The following is a 22,500-nucleotide window of genomic DNA, read 5'->3' on the forward strand; positions in this document are numbered from 1 at the left end:
TAGGTTAGATTGTTTTTTTGAGATTTTTTTTTTTCTGGCTTCTTGAGGTAGGCCTGTATTGCTGTAAACTTCCCCCTTAGAACTGCTTTTGCTGCATCCCAAAGGTTTTGGACCATTGTGTTTTTATTTTTTTAAATTTTATTTATTTATTTATTTATTTATTTATTTATTTATTTATTTATGTTAATCACCATACATTACATCATTAGTTTTTGATGTAGTGTTCCATGATTCATTGTTTATTTTTATTTGTTTCATGTACTTTTTGGTTTCTTCTTTGATTTCTTGGCTGACCCATTCATTGCTTAGTAGCATGTTATTTAACCTCCATGTATTTGTAGTCTTTCCAGATTTTTTCTTGTGGTTGATTTCTAGTTTCATAGCTTTGTGGTCAGAAAAGATGCATGGTGTATGACTTCGATCTTTTTGAATTTGTTGAGGCTTATTTTGTGGCCTAATATGTTATCTGTTCTGGAGAATATTTCATGTGCATTTGAAAAAAATATGTATTCTGCTGTTGTTGGATGGAATGTTCTGAGTATATCTGTTAAATCCATCTGTTCCAGTGTGTCATTCAAAGCCACTGTTTTTTGTTTTTGTTTTTGTCAATTTCTGTTTGGATGATCTGTCCATCGATGTAAGTGGGGTGTTAAAAGTCCCCTACTATTTTAAAAACATATTTATTTCCTTATTTATTTATTTTTTAAAAAAGATTTTATTAATTTATTTGACAGAGAGAGAGAGAGATCACAAGTAGGCAGACAGGCAGGCAGAGGGAGAGGGAGAAGCAGGCTCCCCGCTGAGCATGGAGCCCAATGCGGGGCTCGATCCAGGACGCTGGGATCATGACCTGAGCCAAAAGCAGAAGCTTAACAGACTGAGCCACAAGGTGCCCCTGTTTATTTATTTTAGAGAGAGAGTGTGGGGCAGGGAGGGACAGAGAGAGAGAGAGAATCTTAAGCAGACTCTGCTGAGCCTGGAGACGGATGCAGAGCTTGATCCTACAACCCTGAGATCTTGGCCCAAGCTGAAATCAAGAGCTGGATGCTCAACCAACTGAGCCACCCAGGTGCCCCAAAGTCCCCTACTATTATTGTATTACTATCAATTAGTTCCTTTATGTTTGTTATTAACATATTTGGCTGCTCCCATGTTGGGTGCATATGTATTTACAATTGTTGTATCTTCTTGTTGGATTGTTCCCTTTATTATTATATAGCGTCTTTGTCTCTTTTCACAGAATTTGTTTTATTTTAATTTTTTCAAACTTTGTTTTAAAGTCTATTTTTCTGATAAAAATATTACAAATGGATGTCAAAAAAAGGCTAGAGTAGCATTATAAATACTTCTCTATCCCCTCACTTTCAATCTGCAGGTGTCTTTAAGTCTGAAATGAGCTTTTTGCAGGGAGCATATAGAGGGTCTTGTTTTTTTTTATCCACTCTGTCACCTGTGTCTTTTGATTGGAGCATTTAGTCCATTTACATTCAAAGTAATTGTTGATATATATGTATTTATTGACATCTTGTGATTTGTTTTGTGGTTGTTTTTGTAGTTTTTCTCTGATCCTTCTCTTTTTCTCTTTTATGGTTTGCTGGTTTTCTTTAGTGATATACTTGGATTCCTTACTCTTTACTTTTTGTATATCTATTACTGTTTTTTGATTTGTGGTTACCATTCAGTTTATATATAACATCTTTTGCATATAGCAGTTTATATTAAGCTGTCACTTAATTTTGAACTCATTACTCCTCTCTCCTCCATGTTTGATATATTTATTATCATATTTTATATTCTTTTATTTTGTGTTTCTCTTGACTGATTTTTACAAATATACTTATTTTCACTGCCTTTGTGCTTCCCATTTTTCTTACTCTTACTTATGGTTTTTGTTTTCCACTCACAGAGTCCCCCTTACATTTCTTACAGGGCTGTTTAGTGGTCATGAATTCTTTTAACTTTTGTGGGAAACTCTTCATCTCTCCTTCATAGCCTTGCTGGAGAGAGTATTCTTGGCTGCAGATTTTGAATACATCATGCCACTTTCTTCTGGCCTGCAAAGTTTCTGCTGAAAAATCATCTTACTTTAGGGCTTCCTTTTGTGCTTTATCCTCTGGCCAGAGCAGTCGTCCTTCAGCTAACTCCTATTATGAGTCTTGGTTCTAAAAAGCAGCCTTCTTTGACCATCTAGACTAGGCTGGGACTCCTGTCATGTTGCCCCTGGCCTGTGCCCTTCTCGGAAATATGCATCACTCTTATGTCTTGTTCAACCTCCTGCCTCATTTGGTGTCAGATCACAGGCTCTGTGGACAAAAATGTGCCTGTCTGGGTCACTGTGTTTCCCCTACAGTGGAGAGCAGAGCACCACACTCTCAGCTTCAGGTGAGGGAGATGGACCCTAAGGTCACATTGATCAGAGGTTACTCTACAATGGTTTCCACCCCTCTTCCTGAGCCTTCAGGTAAGTCCCGTTGATACCTTCAGAGACCATTGTAGCCAGACCCACAAATGAGCAGCATCCCCGAGGCTTGCAGTCATCCCTCAAGAGTATCCTGAAGGTGAGTCTATCTCAGGCCCCAAGAGCTGGCACTGTCATGTCTCCGCCTCCTCATGTGGAATCTCCCTTTAATGACATCCTTGGCCTTGACAATTTGGACTTGATTTTGTTGAGGGTACCAACCGGTGAATTTCCTTCTAACGGAAAATGTCAAATTCTAATGAGAGAAGACTATATTCCAAAAGGGCAACCAGCACAGTCTTGATAAAATGTGGGCAAGATCAGGCAGAAGCAATGGGGGCATGGACGCCTGGTCATTTACACCTGTGTGCACATGTGAAGATCGAGTTACAGGGCGTGCTAAATATAATGGAAACAGTGATTTAGAACCCTATAAAAGTGAGCATTTCCTGAAAAAATTTAACCAATGACATCGTAGAGACCCAGATTGACTGAAAAATAGTAGGAAAACCAACATGCTCATCTGATCTCCTGGGAGAACCCAGAAGTCAGGGTGACTGGAGTGGAATAGCACATGAATCTGACCGGAACCCAGAGACAGGCACAGGATCATCACAAGCACTCAGGTTATCCAAAAGATGGGCCCAAATTGGACTTTTCTGGAAAGGGCTCTCCACATGTTGCCAAGGCTTCTGGGTCACATCCCTTTACCCCAACCATTTTGGGATCAGTCCCCCACCAATGCATGCAGGGCTTCACATCAATATCTGGTTAGACACATAAAACACAGAATGAATTGCAGAGTGGGAGGCAATAAATGTTTAGGTTAGAAAGCAGTTTATTTTCCCTCTTATTTCTCCATCTTGGGACAGTTCATCCATCCTGTTTAACACAGGGGTTGGGAGCACCTTTACCCCTTTCCTGCTTAGCATCACGGAGTCACAAAGGAGCCCACAGCTTCTTCTGTCCAAGTGTCTCCAACTGGAAACCCATCCTCTCCCCAGTGCTGGCTGAGAAACCAGTTCAAAGACATCCTCTGTCCCCTTGCAAGTAGCAAGGAAGCCCTGTGGGGTTGGGAGTGGTGGGGAAAGGCAAGAGATAGACCAGGCCAGGCCGCTTCCCATCAGTCAACAGAAGGATAGTGAGTGGATGCTAGGTCTCTGGGGCCCATCTACACCAGCTTCTTGGCTTTAAGGAAGCTCTTGAGGTGCTGCATCTGCCAGATGCCAATGGCCACAAGGATGAGGTCTGTAGAATGGACCACAGTGGCACTCACTGATTGGTGTTCTTCCTGGTCTGCCAGAAGTGCTTCTCTTGACACTGTGCTAGGGGAGAATGGAGAAGGTGCCTGGCTAGGACTGAATCCCACCCTCCTTCTCCAAGAGTTGGAAGACTCGCTCCCTGGGAGTTACACATTCCCTGTCTCAACTGGGGCAGCCAAGCCCCTCACCCTCCAGTATTCCTGCCTCTGCTGGATCTGCTCTGTCTACCCCACCTGCTGCACCAGCTGCCGCATGCACAAATGCTTCAGGTCAGCTTGTTGTTGGCCACAAATTCCGCATAATCACTGGTGTGTTCACCCAACTGCATGTCCAAGTGAACAGTCTGGGGAGCAGGGAAGCCAAAGGTGGGGGCGAGGGACCCTGACTCCATGCACCTGCCAGAAACCCAGTTTCCATGCCCCAGTGTGGGCCTGAACTGGCAGTTTGGTTCCTTACACTCACTGACTTGAGGACTGGCCCCGCTCCAGATGCTGAACACCAGATCAGGACCTTGCCTACATGGAGTTCCATGTTCAAAAGACAGAAGGGATGGGGCAACAAGTGCAGAGAAACAGAGGCATAACTCAGTGTTTGAGACAGGCTATTACTAGAAGTTCTGTGTTGGTGGGAGGTGACAATGGAGAGCCTGGGAGCACTGAGATGCAGAATGGCTCTGAATTTCACATTATGAAGCTTGGTGTTTACCCTAGGGATGTCAGGGAAACAAGGGATGATTTTAAGTTAGAGTGATTCCCTCTCATCCTCATCCCCTCATCCTCATCTCTGTATGCTTACTTTCTGTAGAGCCCCAGCCCTCCTCAGTAGGCACCACCTTCTTACCCCAGGGATTGAGATGTTGAGCCCCTGAAATTGTGGACCTCTTGCCTGCCACATTCACCAGCTTGCCAATATAGAGGAGGATGAAGTGGATGGGCTCGATGTGAAGGCAGATTTGGTAATCTTGGGGAAACTGGGAGGTAGGTGATGGTGAAGCTGCCCTGAGGGCTATACTGATGACCAGAAGTTTCCATAGAGGAATCAGCTTCCAGTGAGCACATGTACCCACATCTAGGAGAGGAAATCTGGGGGTATCCTAGGTCTAGACCCCCATAGGCCAGGCCAGAGGAGAGGGTGTGAGGGAAATGGCATCAGTTTGAGCTGGAAAGTCTCAGATCCCAGGATTGCCAATACACAATATTCTGTAGTTTGCAAAGAGCATGGCCCTCATTGAGCTTTCTTGCCTGTGAGGAGACAAGGCTTCCTTTGAGGAGGACTAGGCATTGATGCTGAAGGCTTGTGGGCTGCAGGCAGTCAAGGCCTGCCTTACCTTGTTCTCAGTGTCCTTCACAAATATGAACACATTGATCCACTATGGAGAGGCCTGCTACTTTTCTATGGTGGAGTCTTATAGCTCAGTCTTGTAGTTTCTTTTCTTTTCTTTTTTTTTTTTTTAAAAGATTTTATTTATTTATTTGACAGAGAGAGACCAGCAAGAGAGGGAACACAAGCAGGGGGAGGGGGAGAGGGAGAAGCAGGCTCCCTGCAGAACAGGGAGCCCGATGTGGGGCTCGATCGCAGGACCCTGGGATCATGACCTGAGCTGAAGGCAGACACTTAATGACTGAAACACCCAGGCGCCCCATCAGTCTTGTAGTTTCTTAATGGAAAAATAGTATGGAGTTTCCTCAAGAGATTAAAAAAAGAACTACCATATGATCCAGCTTTCCTACTTCTGGGTATATATCCAAAGGAAATGGGACCATTATCTGGAAGAGATATCTGTACTCCCATGTGCATTGCAGCATTATTCACAATAGCCAAGGTGTGGAAACAACCTGAGTGTCAATGGATGAATAGATCAAGAAAATGTGATATATGTATTCTCTCTCTATATAATGGAATTATTCAGCCTTAAAAAAGAAGGAAATCCTGTCTTTTGCTACAACATAGATGAAAGTGGAGGGTGTCATGCTAAGTGAAATAAGCCAGAGAAAGACAAATCCTGCATAGTATTACTTAGATGTGGAATGTTTAAAAAATAAAAAAGGTCAAGCTTATTGAAACAGAGTAGAAGAAGGAGTGCCAGGGGCTGTGGGAAGGAGAAATAGGGAGACTTGGGAGAGGAAGGAGTCACATTCTAACATGCCCATGAGTCATTACAAAGGAGTGAGCCCTACTGTCCTAGAAGAGAACAAAACACACACTCTGGATGTTTTGGGAGATCCTAGAACAGAATGACATTGTGCTGCTCCCCCAGGTGGAGCCCCAGGGAGACAGGCCAGGAAAGAATGGTGGTGTGGTGTGCCAAGGCCGGTGGGGTTGAGTGGGGTGTAGAGCAGCAGGCGGGGTGCAGAATCGGCAGTTATACACTGGACCTGAAGGTGTCCTGTGGCTGGGGACAAGCGAAGAAGGACACAGAAGTGACTTACCTTATTTGACAACCGAGGATCAGAAACGCCTTCTCACACTTCCTGATGACTTGACACCCTTTAAATCCTCCAGAATTTAGAATCAAGCCTAGGGATGGACTAGGGGGCCCCTGAATTAACTGAGATTAGGTTAAATAGAGAGAAATTAAGTCCTGCGCATCTGTGGAATGAAATCTGTTCCTACCACCTGAGGTTTAAGTAATTGTAAAATTTCTTAGTGCTCTATCATTTATTACATATGTAATTATATATGCATCAAAAAATGCATATTTTGCTAATACTCTGTATATGTACCTACAGATCTAGCTACGTAGTAATCAGCTTAAAATGTGTATTAATAGATTAGCCACAAGGTGGTACTAGAAAGCTATCTTTGGCTTTTGGTCCTAGGCTGATTTTACTACACAACTGTGAACCGCTGTATAATGGCAGTAATCATAGTAAAAGTTGAGATGAAAGCAATTGTGTTCATGTGAGGCAGTGTTTGTATTTAAAAATCATAAAAATAGACTCTCTGGAAGATGCTATCAACTAGTTTGTACTCTTCCTCTTTTTCTTATCCACTGTCATGTCATTATAGAATAATCAGATCATTACCCAAAGCATTAAACACTAACACGTTCAGTACTCCTACAGCTCTCTTAAGCCTTAGAGTTTAACATTTAAATGAGTATTTTTACAAGATGTGCCTCAAAAACATCTGGAACACTCTTAAACCATCTCTCAAACACGAAAATGCTCAGCCCCTGAATGTGAACACAATAGGTTAGCAAATGCATTGTGTAACTTCTGGAGCACTTATTCTCATGCTGTGAATGACTGAAGAGGAAGAGAAGCACCTCTTTCTGGATTGTCTCTCTTTTTTGTTGGCTTTGTTCAATGCTTTGTTTCTTAAATTCTTCACATGAGTGAAATCATATGGTATTTGTCTTTCTCTGATTGGCTTATTTCGCTTAGCGTTCTACTTTTTAGCTCCATCCATGCTGTTGCAAATGTCCAGATTTCATTCTTTCTTATGGCTGAGTGATATTCCATTGTATGTATGTACCACATCTTCTTTATCAGACTCTTAACTCTAGAGAACAGATGGTTACCAGAGGGGAGGGGGATGGGTGAAATAGGTGAAGGGGATTAAGAGTACACTTATCTTGATGAGCACTGAGTAATATATGGAACTGTTGAACCACTACATTGTACACCTGAAACTGATATAACACTCTATGTTGATTACACTGGAATTAAAAGAAAAAAAAGTACCTCTTTTAGGCAGTCTTGATAGGTTCCTCCCCACAAGTAAATGTAATTTTAAAGAGATGTACAGTAAAAGGGGAAGAAGACGTTAGGAAAAACTCACAGGGAAGAACTTTCTAAATACAAGGTTGGTAGAGAAGAGAAAGTACCATGTCACAACCTTGAAGACCACTCACTGGGAACATGGAGAGGTAGGCTGAAGGAGACAAGGAAAAAAGCAGTGACCCAACATGATCCATGGGAGTCTAGTCTCTGGTCTGGTAGCAAGGGAAATTTACTTTCCCAGGAACTGGAACCACTATATGGATTTAAAGATAGGAGTGACATAAATATGTCAGCTGGCATATGTCCTTGCAGAATTTTAAGGAAACCATGCTGTTAGGATGCCAGTCAAGAGTAGGCTCTGAAAATCCAGTGTGGAAATGATGACACTTTGAGAATTTAACTGCATTTGTAAAAAGGATCAGATGGGAATCTGTGGGAGGATGCAGCAGGATTGGGGGAATGATGCCCCTAGGTTTCTCCCTCAGGAGACTGCTAAAAGAACTGGGATACGAAGAAGGGGAGTCTGTCTGTCCATGGAGCCCTCTGTCAGGAACCCTTTCCTGGGGTCCTCTGAAGAGAAGAAAACATCAAAAACCCACTGAAAGAAAAAAGGTTTATCCCTGAATATTTAATGTTTCCATTTTATTAAAGAATGTAGTTTTAATTTTTTAAATTAAATTTTTAATTTTACTTCCAGTATGGTTAACATACAGTGCTATATTAGTTTCAGGTGGACAATGTAGTGGTTCAACACTTCCATACATCACCCAGTGCTCATCCCAACAAGTGCCCCCATCACCTATTTCACCCATCCCCCACCGCTCCCCATTGGTAACCATCGTTCCTCCTCTATAGTTAAGAGTCTGTTTCTTGGTTTGTCTATGTCTCTCTCTCTTTAACTTTGCTTGTTTTTTTAGTTAAAGAATTCAATTTTTAAAACTTAGGTCAAGGGATGCCTTGGTGGCTCAGTAGGTTAAGTGTCTGCCTTCGGCTTGAGTCACGATCCCAGGGTCCTGGGATCAAGTCCCACATGGGGCTCCTTGCTCGGCCTGCCGCTCACCCTACTGTCTCTCTCTCTGACAAATAAATAAATAAAATCTTAAAAAAAGCTTAGGTCAAATTTACCCGTGTATGTAGTTGAAGAATGATTAGATATGTTTTCCTATAGCTCTATAGTGTATTTATACCCCACAAAATAATGAGTTTCTTTCCCCCATGGCACACTTACTACTTTGCAGATATAATACTTTTTCTCTCACTGTGTATTTTTCTTTAAAATCTTCACAAGCAATCACTGAATCTGAGTGGTGAATATGTGGATGCTCTTTACGCTACTCTTTACTTTTGGAGCATGTTTGAAACTGTTGATAATTTAAAAAAAACCATTAAAAGTCTTTCCAACTTTTCCAACACATATCAAGTTAGTAAACCTATTTCACATGTGGGACAAATTAAGAGAGAGGCATTCCTTTAGGAAATGCAACCACCTTGTTTGATTGGATCATCCAAAAGTAGTCAGAAAACTTCTCGGGGGCTGAGAAGTGCACTGGATGCATCTAACAACAGCACTAGCTTGGTAGTCTCCAGGAGAGGAATAATGTTTAAGAATATTCCCTTGCCAGATGTTTTGGGGACATTTCTTTCATGCCTGATTTAACAAACTGACTCATGTCTAACACTGGAAGGGAAGGGGGCCACATGATTAAAAGGAGACTGTATTAGTCAGCTTGGGCTGCTATGCTAAAATACCCACAGACTGGGTGGCTTAAATGACCAAAGTTTATTTTCTCACAGTTGTGGAGGCTGGAAAGTCCCAGATCAATGACTGGCAGTGTCCAGTTCTGGTGAGAGCTCTCTTCCTGGCTTACAGATGGCTGCCTTCTTGCTGTGCGTTCACGTGACCTATCTTCGGAGAGTGTGTGTGGTGAGGGAGAGAGCAATCTCTTTTGTGTCTCCTCCAATAAGGTGCTAATTCCATCATGGGAACTCTCCTAGCCTCATCTAGCCCTAATTACCTCCCAGAGGCCCCATCTCCAAATTCCATCAAAGTGGGGCTTAGGGTTTCAAGGTGTAGATTTGAGGGGGACACACATTCAGTACCCAACACAGATGTAAGTAACTTTAGAATCATGTGCTAAAATTCAGGTGGACTGCAACTGAGTCAAGTCTCCCCAAACTATTCCCTAACCTTATTCCTTTCATAGCTCCTTTCCTGTGCCAACTGGTCTACCACTTGGGGTAGTGGAGCCCAAGAAGTGCACTGGATTCACATCAGTGCCTTCACATTCTTCTTCAGTCCCTTCTCCTCCTACCCACAAGGCCTGTCTATCTAATGGACTATTTCTACAAAGTTTTAAATCAATGCTTAGGGCTGAGTAGTCTTCCAGGGGCGTTTCCATTTTAATAGGGTGTCTTAAAGAGGAACCTCCAAAATGCAAAGAAAAAAATCTCTTCTGTAATTTTAGGAAATGCTATAGCTAGTGAGGAGTTTGCAAGCTTGGGATTTCATCTCATTATGCCCTAAATCACTGCATAGAAGTAGTCACTATTCTCTCTACTTGTGAGACTGACCCTTGTCAAGAATTAGGTAACACATGAGCCGAGGACAATTCTACCTTGCCAATAACTTCCCAGTAATGGGTGATTGAAACTTTATGGCAAGTAAATAATGGAATTTTAGAAATATCAGCTAGATCATGTTACAGTTGAGGAAATGAAAGTATAGCGTAGCTGGGTGTATTGCCCAATACTGCATAGCTACTTGAAGATCCAAAGACTAGAACACCTTTCTATTATATCATTTCACATTAGTGCTCCAGGTCTGCCTCATATCATTAGACATCAAGACCAGCCTTTGGCAGCACACCCTCTCTCTGGGGCTGTTAATGAGGAGGTGGATGAGGGGGCCATTTCCTTACCAGCAAGCCTTTCATTTCTTAGCCCTGAGCAAGTAATTCTATGGGTTTCATGCTGTGTTGAGCCTCAAAGATTAGTTTGTGGCTTCCTATTAAAGCAAACCACACATGTTGAATTGCCAGCTGTTGCCACCCCACCCTCTCTATTCATAATTTACAATGTCAGGCACTTTCCAGGTAGGTACAGGTCTTGCTGCCTCCTTAATTATCAATGCAGTGAAATAACAAGCATAAGTCTCTTCTACCTGCACAGGTTCCTGGGAAGGTCTGACTTCAGAGAGATCTATGGGGTCAATGGAGAAATGCTGGATTTAGTACATGTTTCAGACACAAAGCCACCATCTCCATCTCTTAGATCCCTTCTGATTACCCAGTGTGACTATGGTAGATCGGCCGCTCCTGGACCATCTGGTCTAATGCAACTTAGTATACTTGGCTGTTGGGAGCTGCCAGGAATGTGGAAGCAGCCTAGTGAATTCATTGCTTCCATGTTGGTTTGAGTTTATGGAGAAAAGATCATATTAGCCCTTGGATGGATTAATAACAAGAAGGAGTGTTAAAGGCATTGTGAGACATTTGTAGAAAATTTCAAATACAAAGTAAATAGAGTATAATGAATCTCCATGTACCTTTCACCCAGCTTTAACAATCTGCCATTCTTGATCTATCCATACCTTTATACACTTCCCACTCTTAATTATTATTATTTTTAAAATTAAAATATATGTACATTGAAATGCACAATTTTTAGCTATATAATTTGGAAATGCATACACCCATGCAACCCATACCCCTGTCATCTCCTTTTGGCACATTTAAGATATGTAAATTGGTAGATAAGGAAATAATTTGTATGTTTTAGCTTTTCTAATTTTCAAATCATGAAACATTGCTGTGGATGTTCCTCACTTTGGGGATTCTTCTCTTTTGCCTCCTGTCCTCCCACTTCAGCACTGCAAGATCAACCTTTCCTTCCTCACCCTTGTTTCTGACACTGTTTTCCCCTGCACATTGGCTTTGGATTTCTGCCTACTTCCTTGGATTTGAGGATCCAAATGAGATTTCTAGTAATTTCTTTCTTTTTTTTTTTTTTTAGAGATTTTTTTATTTGAGAGAGTGCACAAGCAGGGGCGGGGGAGGGGCAGAGGGAGATGGAGAAGCAGGCTCCCCGCAGGGCAAGGGGACATGGGGCTTGATCCCAGAACCCTAGGATCATGACCTGAGCTGAAGGCAGACGCTTAACTGACTGAGCCACCCAGGTGCCCATCTAGTAATTTCTTCACTGGCTCCACCGGTCTCAGATAAGAAGCCTGTTCCAATCCCCTCCCAGAACCCAACAGCCTAGTTCACTCTTGATTATTTTGCCTGCTAGGAGAGAGAAATGGAGCAGTCCAGCCTTCTTAGCCCACCCAGGGCACCAACTGGAAGGGGGAAGGGGCATAGAAGGAACAGAAATAAAATGCATTCTTCTTGATTACCCCAAGTCTAATGAATACAAGATGAATGAAATGGAAAGGAATAAGAGAAATGCTTCAAGCTATTCCTGATAAAAAGAAAGGAAAGCAAAGTAAGGCTTTTGGGCTGACTGTCAGGGTGGTAATTCTTGCTTTAAGTATCTTCCCCCTAAGGCAGTATATTTCAGCCAGATATACAACCGGCTACACACTCATTTTATATTATACCCCAGAAAAAACATACATTCACAAGAGTTTTCTGAAGCAATATGTATTTATGTAATATATTTCTCTAGCTCATTAAAAAAAAAAAAGCTTGTCACCATCCGCTAAAATGATTTTGTCACCCTTAGATAGGTTACCGCCTACAGTTTGAAAACCACTGCCCTGAAGTCTTTGAGATGTTGGGTTGGGGTTTCTCTCTCTGGTGTTCTGGGCCTCACTATTTCCTTCATGGGGGCCAGTTCGATCCCTCAGAGTATGGTTGCTCAGCTTGAATCCAGGATACCTAGACTCCTTTCAAGAGGTGATATTTGCTAGGGATTATTTAAATCCGACTAATACTGAGTACCCGCTAGAGGGAAGGCTCCTCTTCACAGTCTGCCAAACCCAAACCCACCATAGCTGGGGTGGAGGCAGCTGGAGAGCCAGCCACCGTCCGAGGTAATGAGCGGGTGCTGATGCTTCATAGCCGCGCACATGCTCAGCCTGCCCCCTAGTTCCCGGTCGTGTTTGCCATATCCTCCAGCCACAAGAAGAAATTCAAGCCTCTCACTGGGTGCTGTGTGTGCAAAGAAAGTACCAGGCCCATTCTCTGGAAATTTGAATCTAATACTGTAGAGCTGACTTCCTATATCTGAACCCAGAAAGAAAAATATTTAAAAAAAGGTATGATATCAGCTATCCCACAATAAAGGTCTAAAGGTCTATTTAAAAATGGGGAGAGGACCTGAATAGACATTGTTTCCAAAGAAGAGATAGGTCTATATATCATTTGCAAATATCTTCTCCCATTCAGTAGGTTGCCTTTTCAATTTGTTGATGGTGCATAGCTTGATCCAGATTTTTTTTAACTTTTTTTTTTATTATTGAAGTATAGTTGACATACAATGTTACATTAGTTTCAGGTGTACAACATAGTGATTTGACAAGTCTATACATTATTCAGTGCTCACCATGGTAAGTATAGTCACCATCTGTCACCATACAACATTATTACAATATTATTGACTATATTCTCTATGCTGTACCTTTTATCTCTGTGACTTATCTATTTTGTAACTGGAATTGTGTACCTCTTAATCCCCTTCCCCTATTTCACCCACCCCCTCCCCTCCCCTCTGGCAACCACCAGTTCTCTGAATTTATGAGTCTGTTCCTGTTTGTTCATTGGTTTTGTTTTTTACATTCCACATGTAAGTAAAATCATATGGTATTTACCTTTCTCTGTCTGACTTATTCACTTAGCATAATACCCTCTAGTTTCATCCATGTTGTTACAAATGTCATGATTTCATTCTTTTTATGGCTGAGTAATATTTCGTTGTGTGTATATATATATATATATACCACGTAGTCTTTATCCATTCATCTACCAATAGACACTTGGTTTGCTTCCATATCTTGGCTATTGCAAATAATGCTACAATAAACATAGAAGTATATTTATCTTTTTGAATTATTGTTTTCATTTTCCTCAGGTAAACACACAGAAGTGGAATTACTGGGTCATATGATACTTCTATTTTTAGTTTTTTGAGGAACCTCCATACTGTTTTCTATTAGTGACTGCACCAATTTACATTCCCACAAATAGTGCATGAGGGTTCCTTTTCCTCCACATCCCACATCCCCACAAACACTTACTTCTTGTTTTTTTGATTTTAGCCATTCTGACAGGTATAAGGTCATATCTCGTTGTGGTTTTGATTTGCATCTCTCTGATGATGAGTGATGTTGGGCACCTTTTCTTGTGTCTTTTGGCCATCTGTATCTCTTCTTTGGAAACAATGTCTATTCAGGTCCTCTCCCCATTTTTAAATTGGATTATTTGTTTTTATGGTGTTGGGTTGTATGAGTTCTTTATATATCTTGGATATTGACCCCTTATTGGATATATCATTTGCAAATATCTTCTCCCATTCAGTAGGTTGCCTTTTCAATTTGTTGATGGTTTCTTTTGCTGTGCAAAAGCTTTTTATTTTGATGTAGTCCCAATTGTTCATTTTTTCTTTTGTTTCCCTTGTTTGGGGAGACATATCCAGAAAAATATTGCTAAAGTTGATGTCCAAGAGGTTACTGCTGACCCAGTTTCATGAAAAAAATAATAATAGTTAAGTTTCACCGGGCTCTTTCTGGCGATCCATATAGTGTATTTTACATGAATTATATTCTGGAATTTTTACAATAGCCCTATGAAATAAATAATACCCCCATTTCACAGATGAGGAAACCGAAACTCAGGTCAAGTAATTTTCCAAGATCACCCAGGAAGTAATCAGTTTAGTCAGGGTTTGACCTCAGGCTATCTGATTCCGTGTGGGCACAAAGATGTGCCACTTGATTCCCCTTTAAGAAAGGGCTTGTGGCTTCTGCCTTCTGCTGCCTGAGGGCCTGTGGCAGCCTTCTTCTGTCAAACTGTTTAGGGATTGATTCAGCCTCAAAGAAACTCCTTGACCAGAGTCACAACCTTCTTGGAGCAGTTTATATCCAGTGGCTGGTTGAGGTGGAGATAGAAATGCCCAGTCATGACAGGCCAACATAAGACAACTCTGAAAGATCAGTTTAGCTCTGGAGCTCCTTATCAGATCATTTAAGATTGTCATCAGGTCTATACCAAGCTGTACTTTTCTCTCTGTTCAATCTTGCTTCCTTTCTCTTTTTCCCACATTCCATTCCAGCAGATTCCTTAATAGATATTCTACCCACCAAATTCTTTCTCTGGGTATGCTTCCCTGAGAAACAAAACTGAGCAAGTGAAAATACTCCTAATGGGCAGATCTTCAAGTTGTCATCCACTTTGTATAGAGAGAAATGGCCCAAAGTTAGAATATATACAGACTCATAGGGAGTGGCAAATGGCTTAGCCAGCTGGACAGGAACATGAAAGGAGGAAGAATGGAAGAATAGGGACACAAGAATGACTGGGTAGAGACATGTGAATGGACATAAGGCAGTGGACAAAAAATGTGTAGACCTTTCTATCACATATTAAAGTCCACCAAAGAGCATCCACCACAGAAGAGGCACTGAACAACCAACTAGACAAAATGACTCTGTCAGCCAGAGCCTGTCTTCAGCCACCCCGGCGCCAGGACAATGGGCATAGAATAAAGTAGCCTTGGTTACAGAAATGGGGCTATACATGGGCCCAAAAACACAGGCACCAGTTTAACAAGGCTGATGTCACTGCTACTGCTACCAAATGTCCAACCTGCCATTAACAGAGACTAATGCTGGGCCCCCAATATGCCACCATTCCTTGAGGAGACTAACTGACCATTGGATGGCAAGTTGAGTACATTGGGTCATTTCTCTGAAAGGACCAGCAATTCATGCTCACACTATACACACATTCCTGCTATAGGTTTGCCTTTCCCACTTGCAGGGCTTCAGCCAATATTACTATCCAAAGTCTTACAGAGTGTTACTCTATTGACATGAGGTCCCACATAGCACTGTGTCAAATCTGGTAACCCACATTACCTAATGTGTAGGAATGGCTCATGATCATGGGACCCACTGGTCATATCACATACTGCACCACCAAGAAGCTGCTGGAAAAAGTGGAACAGCCTCCTGGAAGCACAGCTGAAGTTCCATCTTGAAGGTCACACTTTATGAGGATGGTGAGCCACCCCCTAGGGCACAGCATATATGTTGAATCAAAGACTTCGTGTAGAGCTACATCCCTGATAAGAAGTCTACATGGGTCTAAAAACCAAAGGGTGGAAGCAGGAGTGACCATACTTGTCTTGACTCCCTATCGGGAAATGATCCATTTGGGAAATTTGTGCCTCTTGTCCCCAAACCTCTTGCCTCTGCAGGGTTAGAATTCCTCTTCTCCAATGGAAGACCACCTCCACCAAGGGATAGATACCAGCAGGCAAGAAGAGTCACTATCTTGGCTGAGGTAATTTACACTAATCATCAAGAAGAGGCAGTGCTATAATTACACAACAGAGGCAAAAAGGAATATGTTTAGCGCACAGGTGATTTATTTGGGCACCTCTTTGTTCTCCCTTCAGTTCTAACAGTAAATGAACAAGTGCAGCAATCAGAGATGAGAATCTTGGTTGTGTCACCAAGTAAACAGCCTAGACCAGCTCTTGAGGGTGAGGGGATCTAGACTTGCTAGTGGAGGAGGGAGACAATGAGTAGCATTTGGGACCCTAGGACCTACAGCAGTGCTGGGGATTGTAATTTTTCCCCACTAACCTTTCTCTTCTAAGATTCCCCCTGAAAGGGAGGCCCACCAGAATCTTGGAGGCGAGTCTCCCCAAATATATATGAAATGGATCAAGTGGCTCAAGGAGTGGCCTGTGATGAACATGGAAATGTACCACACAGTTCTCCCCTCAAGACAGGATTGTTGCCAGGCTTCTAAGAGTGCTGTCCGAAGACAGCCTTCAGCTGTCAGGCCATCGGGAACTGACTCTTTACTTGGGCATGCTACTCTTAAATTTTTTGGATTTGCTTCCTCTCACTTGCCACCTCCTACCCCACAAATAAGGATGATAAATACCTTCCCTACTCGATAGCATTAAATAAGGTATTTAAACATTTAAATCAGTACTTACTGATTTGTGATAAGGGTTTAATGAAAGTTCAAGGTAAAGCTCAACTTTACCTTATTGTTTTCTCTCAGGAATTTACAACCTCATTTAATAATAAATAATTGGTACTGTGGGTAGGGGAGGCAAATCACCATTAAAGCGTATGATTCTTATCATTCTAATTATTCTATCCTCAAAATGTGTGCTTCAAGCTAAGAGAGCTCTGGAACATCATTGTGACCTGGGGAGGTAAAGGAAGGCTTCTTGAGGGATATAGGAGCTTAACTGGGCTCATAAAAACACCATACAGAGAGAAAGGTGGGCAGAGGGCACGGGGAGGTGTGGGGCAGGTGTGCATGTGGTCCTAGTTTAGGTAAACAGAATTTGGAAAGGCAAGTACCAGGTAATTAAGTTTGTACAGTGTTGCAATGGTTTTATTTGTTTTATTTATTTATTTATTTATTTATTTATTTATTTAAAGATTTTATTTATTTATTTGACAGAGAGAGACACAGCGAGAGGGGGAACACAAGCAGGGGGAGTGGGAGAGGGAGAAGCAGGCTTCCCGCTGAGCAGGGAGCCCGACGCGGGGCTCGATCCCAGGACTCTGGGATCATGACCTGAGCCGAAGGCAGATGCTTAACGACTGAGCCACCTAGGCCCGGTTTTATTTGTTTTAACTGGTGACTTTAGACATAGAGGACATATATCTTATAATGTATACAGTGTATTTTGAAATGTATGATAAAAATATGAACTGTTATTATAACCAAGAGGAATCTGAGAAAAAAAACTGGGTAAGGACGGTGTTGAGCTATGTACTCATCTCAGATAAATACATAAAACCTTTGAAATTATGACATAACCAGTACTGTTAGATTTATGGCCATGGGTATTGCTCTCATTCCAAGCTCCTACTTTACATTTACCATCTTTATATTCATCTGGCATCTCTATTTTCAATGTCTTACAAATTTCTCCCTCTCCTAGTAACCTTTTCGGGTGAAATTTCATATGCTTCATATCAGCTCAGAAGCAAATTCTTTTCTGGAAGGTTGAATCTGTCTGTTCAGCCATTTATGAATTACCCAAGCATGAGCAAATGTTGTTTAGGAAATTTGTCAAGTTCCACTTTTTGTGTGTTCAGATTTAATTCAAGATGGTTTAAATTTAAACCTCCAGAGCTGTCATGCACATATTCTCTCAGGAGAAAAACATTCTTTGCTTTGAAATATAATTGGTTGAGGTTTACACTCTGCTTTCTGTATATATGGAGTGTGGTTATGAAGAGATATACTTGAATCCTGGAAAATCATTTGGGTTTCCAGACCCTCCATACATATGTATTTAGAAAAAACTTTTTCTTCCTTCCTTCCTTCCTTCCTTCCTTCCTTCCTTCCTTCCTTCCTTTCTTTTCTTTCTTTTCTTTCTTTCTTTCTTTCTTTCTTCTTTCTTTCTTTCTTTCTTTCTTTCTTTCTTTCTTTCTTTCTTTCTTCCTTCCTTCCTTCCTTCCTTCCTTCCTTCCTTCCTTCCTTCCTTCCTTCCTTCCCTTTCCCTTTCCCTTTCCCTTTCCCTTTCCCTTTCCCTTTCTTTTCTTTTTTACACCCAAACCATCAATTTAGGTCTAGGAGGATTTAAGGGTAACAATTCCTGTCTGGCTATACTGTCAGACAGTAATAAAAGTTTTATTCTATGAAAAATTAGAAAAATAAAGATTCTAAATATTTTTTAGAAGCTTCAACATTGGTCCTTGTTCTATTGTAGGCAAGAATATTTATGTTGACAGTAGCATCTTTTAAGCAAATACTATTGGATATATTGACAGAATTTTTCTTCTTTTTTTTTTAAGATTTTATTTATTTACAGAGAGATAGAGAGCACAAGTAGGCAGAGTGGCAGGCAGAGGGAGAGGGAGAGGCAGGCTCTCCACTAAACAGGGAGCTGGACGTGGGGCTCGATCCCAGGACCCTGGGATCATGACCTGAGCTGAAGGCAGCCGCTTAACCAACTGAGCCACCCAAGCGTCCCTTGACAGAATATTTCTAAGATGACATCCTATTCATTGTATGAATCATAAGTGCCCTGAAGTCCTGGGAACTTACAGATTTAAAAAGAACTGAAGTAGGAAGGGGTGGATGGGGCAGAGAGGGGAGAGAAGAGAACAAAAACAGCTTCCTTCTGACCTGGCATAGTTTCAAGACATATGGACGTCTTCTGGTTTTATTGCTGCATGACAAATGACCTCAAAACTTAGTGGTTTAAAACCACAACAATCCTTTTATTATTGCCATTGTATCTCTGGGGGTTGTCTGGGCTCAGTTGGACAATTTTTGTTCAGGGTCTAGAATCATCTGAAGGTTCTCTCATTCACTGGGGTCTGGCACCTGGGCTGGGAAGGCTCGAACGGCTGAGGTTCCTTGGGCATCTCTTTCTGTCTTTACATGGTCTCTCCAGCATGGCAGCTTAGCGTGGACAAATTTCTTTCAAGGTAGTTCAGGGCTTCCAAGGTCCTTGTCCCAAGCGAGAGAGCCAAATGGAATCTATAGTGTCTTTTCTAGCCTGGCCTCAGAAGTTAAGAGAATATTCATAAAGACCCCCTCAGGTTCACGGGGGAGGCAAACAGACTCTGTCTCTTGATGAGAGGTGCACCAAAGTTTCTGCAGATGTGTTTTTAAAACTACCATAGGAATTTTCAGACCTCTGACAGTCTGGGACAGAATAATGAGTCATTCCCTAAACCACAAATTGGTTCATTGTGGTTCCCTTTCTGCTGTGGTGGAAGGATACTGTTGTGTTTAAGGGCTCCTGCTTTGGAGTGAGACTGCCTGCCTGGGCTTGCCTCTGCCCTGACACTTACTGAGCCTGGAATTTTAAGCAGGTCTGGGTGCCTTGGTTTTCTTATCTGTAAATTGGGGATAATGAGAGCTAACATTTACTGAGTACTTAGTAGGTATCAAGACATTGGCCTAAGTGCATTATATACTATCTTACTGCCAAGATACCCTATGAAGTAGTTACGTACCTCCTAAAACATAGGGTTGATAATAATAGAGACATCTTTCAGGTCTGCAGTGAAATGAGACCATCTATTATGTTCGCTCTTGATGTTATTAAAACTGTTGGGTCAAATACTAGTGACGTCAGGTCAGGAGCCGTTTCCAGAAATGGATCAAACGTGCACAATGCCACACCGGAGAGCAGATTGTTTACAGTATAGTGTGGAAGACCAGTCGGAGCTAAGGAGGTTCAGATTTCTTGACAGGTGTTAAAAATGCACAAATCCCCCGCCATTCCGGGTCTCATTTGTGGGTTATGGGTACAGAATCCAGCGCAGTCTTGCAGACTGAGACCAGGAGTATCGCTTTGAGTTTGCAAAACGGGAGTGTTTATCTTTCTCCTGAAAAGAAATCCACGACTCCTGGCAGTTGGAGGAGTTCTGCCGGGAGCACACTCGCCTCTGCCTGAGTCCCCAAGTGTCAGGGGTCCGCGTAGTGGTCGGATACGCAGAGCTGACACCCTTCCAGGGGACCTCCTGTGTACTCTGCCACCCTTCGCGTCCCCTGGCGTCCCCTCGGCATCTTTGGCTCCCCAACTCCACGATCCACCTTCCCCTCCTCCCTCTCCACTAAGGTGCCTACTCCGGCGATTGCAGAGAGCCCATCTTCCCAGCCCGGGCAAAACCCGGAGAGCTGGAATCCCGCGCCCGGAGCGCCCCGGTGGCCACTGGGCATGCTCCGTTGTCAGGCAGGTTCGGGGCTGCGAGCCGCTTTTGCGCCTCGCGCATTCCTCCCGCGGTCGCGCGTCCTCCTCCTCCGGAGCAGGCAGCCGGCGCATGATGGCGGCTGCGGCGGCAGCGGGGAGCGCCAGCGGCTGTGGCAGCAGCGGCGGCGGCGGCGGCAGCAGCAGCAGCGACACGTCCAGCACTGGCGAGGAGGAGCGGATGCGGCGCCTCTTCCAGACGTGCGACGGCGACGGGGACGGATACATTAGCAGGTACTGGGGAGGTACGCGAAACCGGCTGGGGCACAACCACCCTCTCCGCGCTGCCCTTGACCCCTCCTCTGCCCCCTCGCCCCAACTTCCAGCAAGTTGCTCAGAAGCTCACGGGAAAAGTTGGCTGCGACTCTGAGAGCGCGTCGCCGGCTCGGCCACCAAGGCCGAGGGGCTGAGCCGCTCGCCTTCTGGTGGTGCTAGTTGGTCCAACTTTTCCCAGCGCTGTCTTTGTCTGGGCGTTGGGAGACATCTCTTTAGGATGCGAGTCCTCCCCAGGTCTTGGAGCGTTCATGCCTCTGCTGAAACGGGTTCTGGCCACTTGTCCCAGGTAGGAGGGGCTGCCCTGCAGCCTCCGGCTCCTGGGTGAGATGCCATCGCACCGGGCAGCGATCCGTCTGGCTGCTCAATGGACAGCCCCGCGACTGGACCAGGATAGGGATGCTCTCTCAGTGACAGAGTTTGGGCATGAAAACAGGCTGCGAAGAACTTTCGGGTGCTGCAGAGCCCCTATGTTCCAAACTGCGGAACCCACAGAATGACATAGCTTGCCACCCAGTACTGATTTAAACCTATTAGCCTGAGGGAAACCAAGCACGCAGGCACAAACTGGGGGTTTAGAGGTGAGTCTGGAATATATAGACCCGACTCCCCTACCTCCGCTGGGCAAGCTAACCAGGTGAGTCTCCAGTGGGGTGTGAGGGCGCTTCTGCGAGACCACTTATAACCCTCAGTGTGTTTGCTTCTAGATTCCCTGTGGGGGCTGTGTTGTGGCTTCAAGCCTCAGGGCTTGGCAAAATAATTACTTCTGCCCACATTTTAATCACTTATCACACACAGATGGTGAAGAAGGCACTCGTAATGTTTTATGGTATGCTTCTTTGAAGGGTTGACACAGGGCACGGAAGACCTTCCACGCTGAAATTTGAATTGCCTTCTAGGAAGACCACCTAAGTTGTATATTACATGTTAGTTTAGCCTTTGTCTTGATGATAGTAAAGATCTCTGAAAATCCCAGGCTGCCTCCTGCTGATTGTCCTTGCCTACTTAGAGAAAAAAAGAGTAGGGAATCCCGCCCCCCCCAATTTTTTTTTAAAAGATCTCTAAAACAGGTAATTTGACATGTAAGATTTTGACAATTAAAAAAATAACTTATTTGGGACTCAATTCAGTTATGATGACTCTTGACTGAATTTTATTACTTTTCTAGAGTTTCATTGGGAAACATTAGAAAGATATCAGAAAACTTTATGGAGTAATTCTATTCTGAAATGAAAAAAAAAATGTAATTCTAGTTGACTCCATATGGATTTTCATCTGAAGTCTTCCCTTTTTGGGTTCTGTGATGAAAAATTTCATCATATAGTTTAGATTTTTTTTCCTGCTTGAATAGCCTACTTGAATTTCCTACTTGAATGCCCATTATCTTATTTGTGATAATAAAAACACTCTACATTCTTCACATTAGGATGCACAAAGAATTTAATTTCACATGGGCAAGGGTACATACAGAAAACTAGCAGAATTCTCTCCTTTCCTTCCTTTGATTTGGCCTATTAATATGTTGCTTTATCTGAACTACACTTTCTGTACAAATGTTCATATTATTTTGAATGCTGGCTGTATCTGCCCTGAAGAATAATGAATTCTGTAGGCATAATCTGAGGACTTTGTTTTGGAGGATGAGGCATTGTGTGTAAGGGTGTGTTAGTAAACAGGAGATTTCAGATTAGAGTAGAAGCCTGCTAAGGCAAAAGTAGAAAAAACTATCATTCCTTGAGCCATATCACTTTAATACATCTGCGTGAAAGTTGAAAGGTGGTATGTGCAATAATGCACCCTAAGCCATAACTTTACCTGTGGGCAGAATTGCTTTGGAAGTCATTTTATGCTGTGAAAAATTTGCATTTAGGAGGAGTTC

General features: G+C 42.8%; 1 protein-coding gene across 3 annotated transcripts in view; it reads left to right on the forward strand.

Annotated features, from left to right (window-relative positions):
• The first annotated feature begins 20,330 nt into the window (after positions 1–20,330).
• Positions 20,331–22,500, forward strand: part of MCC (MCC regulator of Wnt signaling pathway) — a 389,997-nt gene continuing 387,827 nt past the window's right edge. The window contains exon 1 of one of the 3 annotated variants that reach the window (XM_078066935.1): positions 20,331–20,582. In XM_078066935.1, the coding sequence (XP_077923061.1) occupies positions 20,422–20,582 (161 nt within the window). In that variant the 5' untranslated portion in view covers positions 20,331–20,421. Of the gene's footprint in view, positions 20,594–22,500 lie in introns of all 3 variants that reach the window. The other 2 variants (XM_078066936.1, XM_078066937.1) reach the window with 2 other exon arrangements.

The sequence above is a fragment of the Halichoerus grypus genome, chromosome 2 (assembly GCF_964656455.1).
Source record: "Halichoerus grypus chromosome 2, mHalGry1.hap1.1, whole genome shotgun sequence".
Lineage (NCBI taxonomy): Eukaryota > Metazoa > Chordata > Mammalia > Carnivora > Phocidae > Halichoerus > Halichoerus grypus.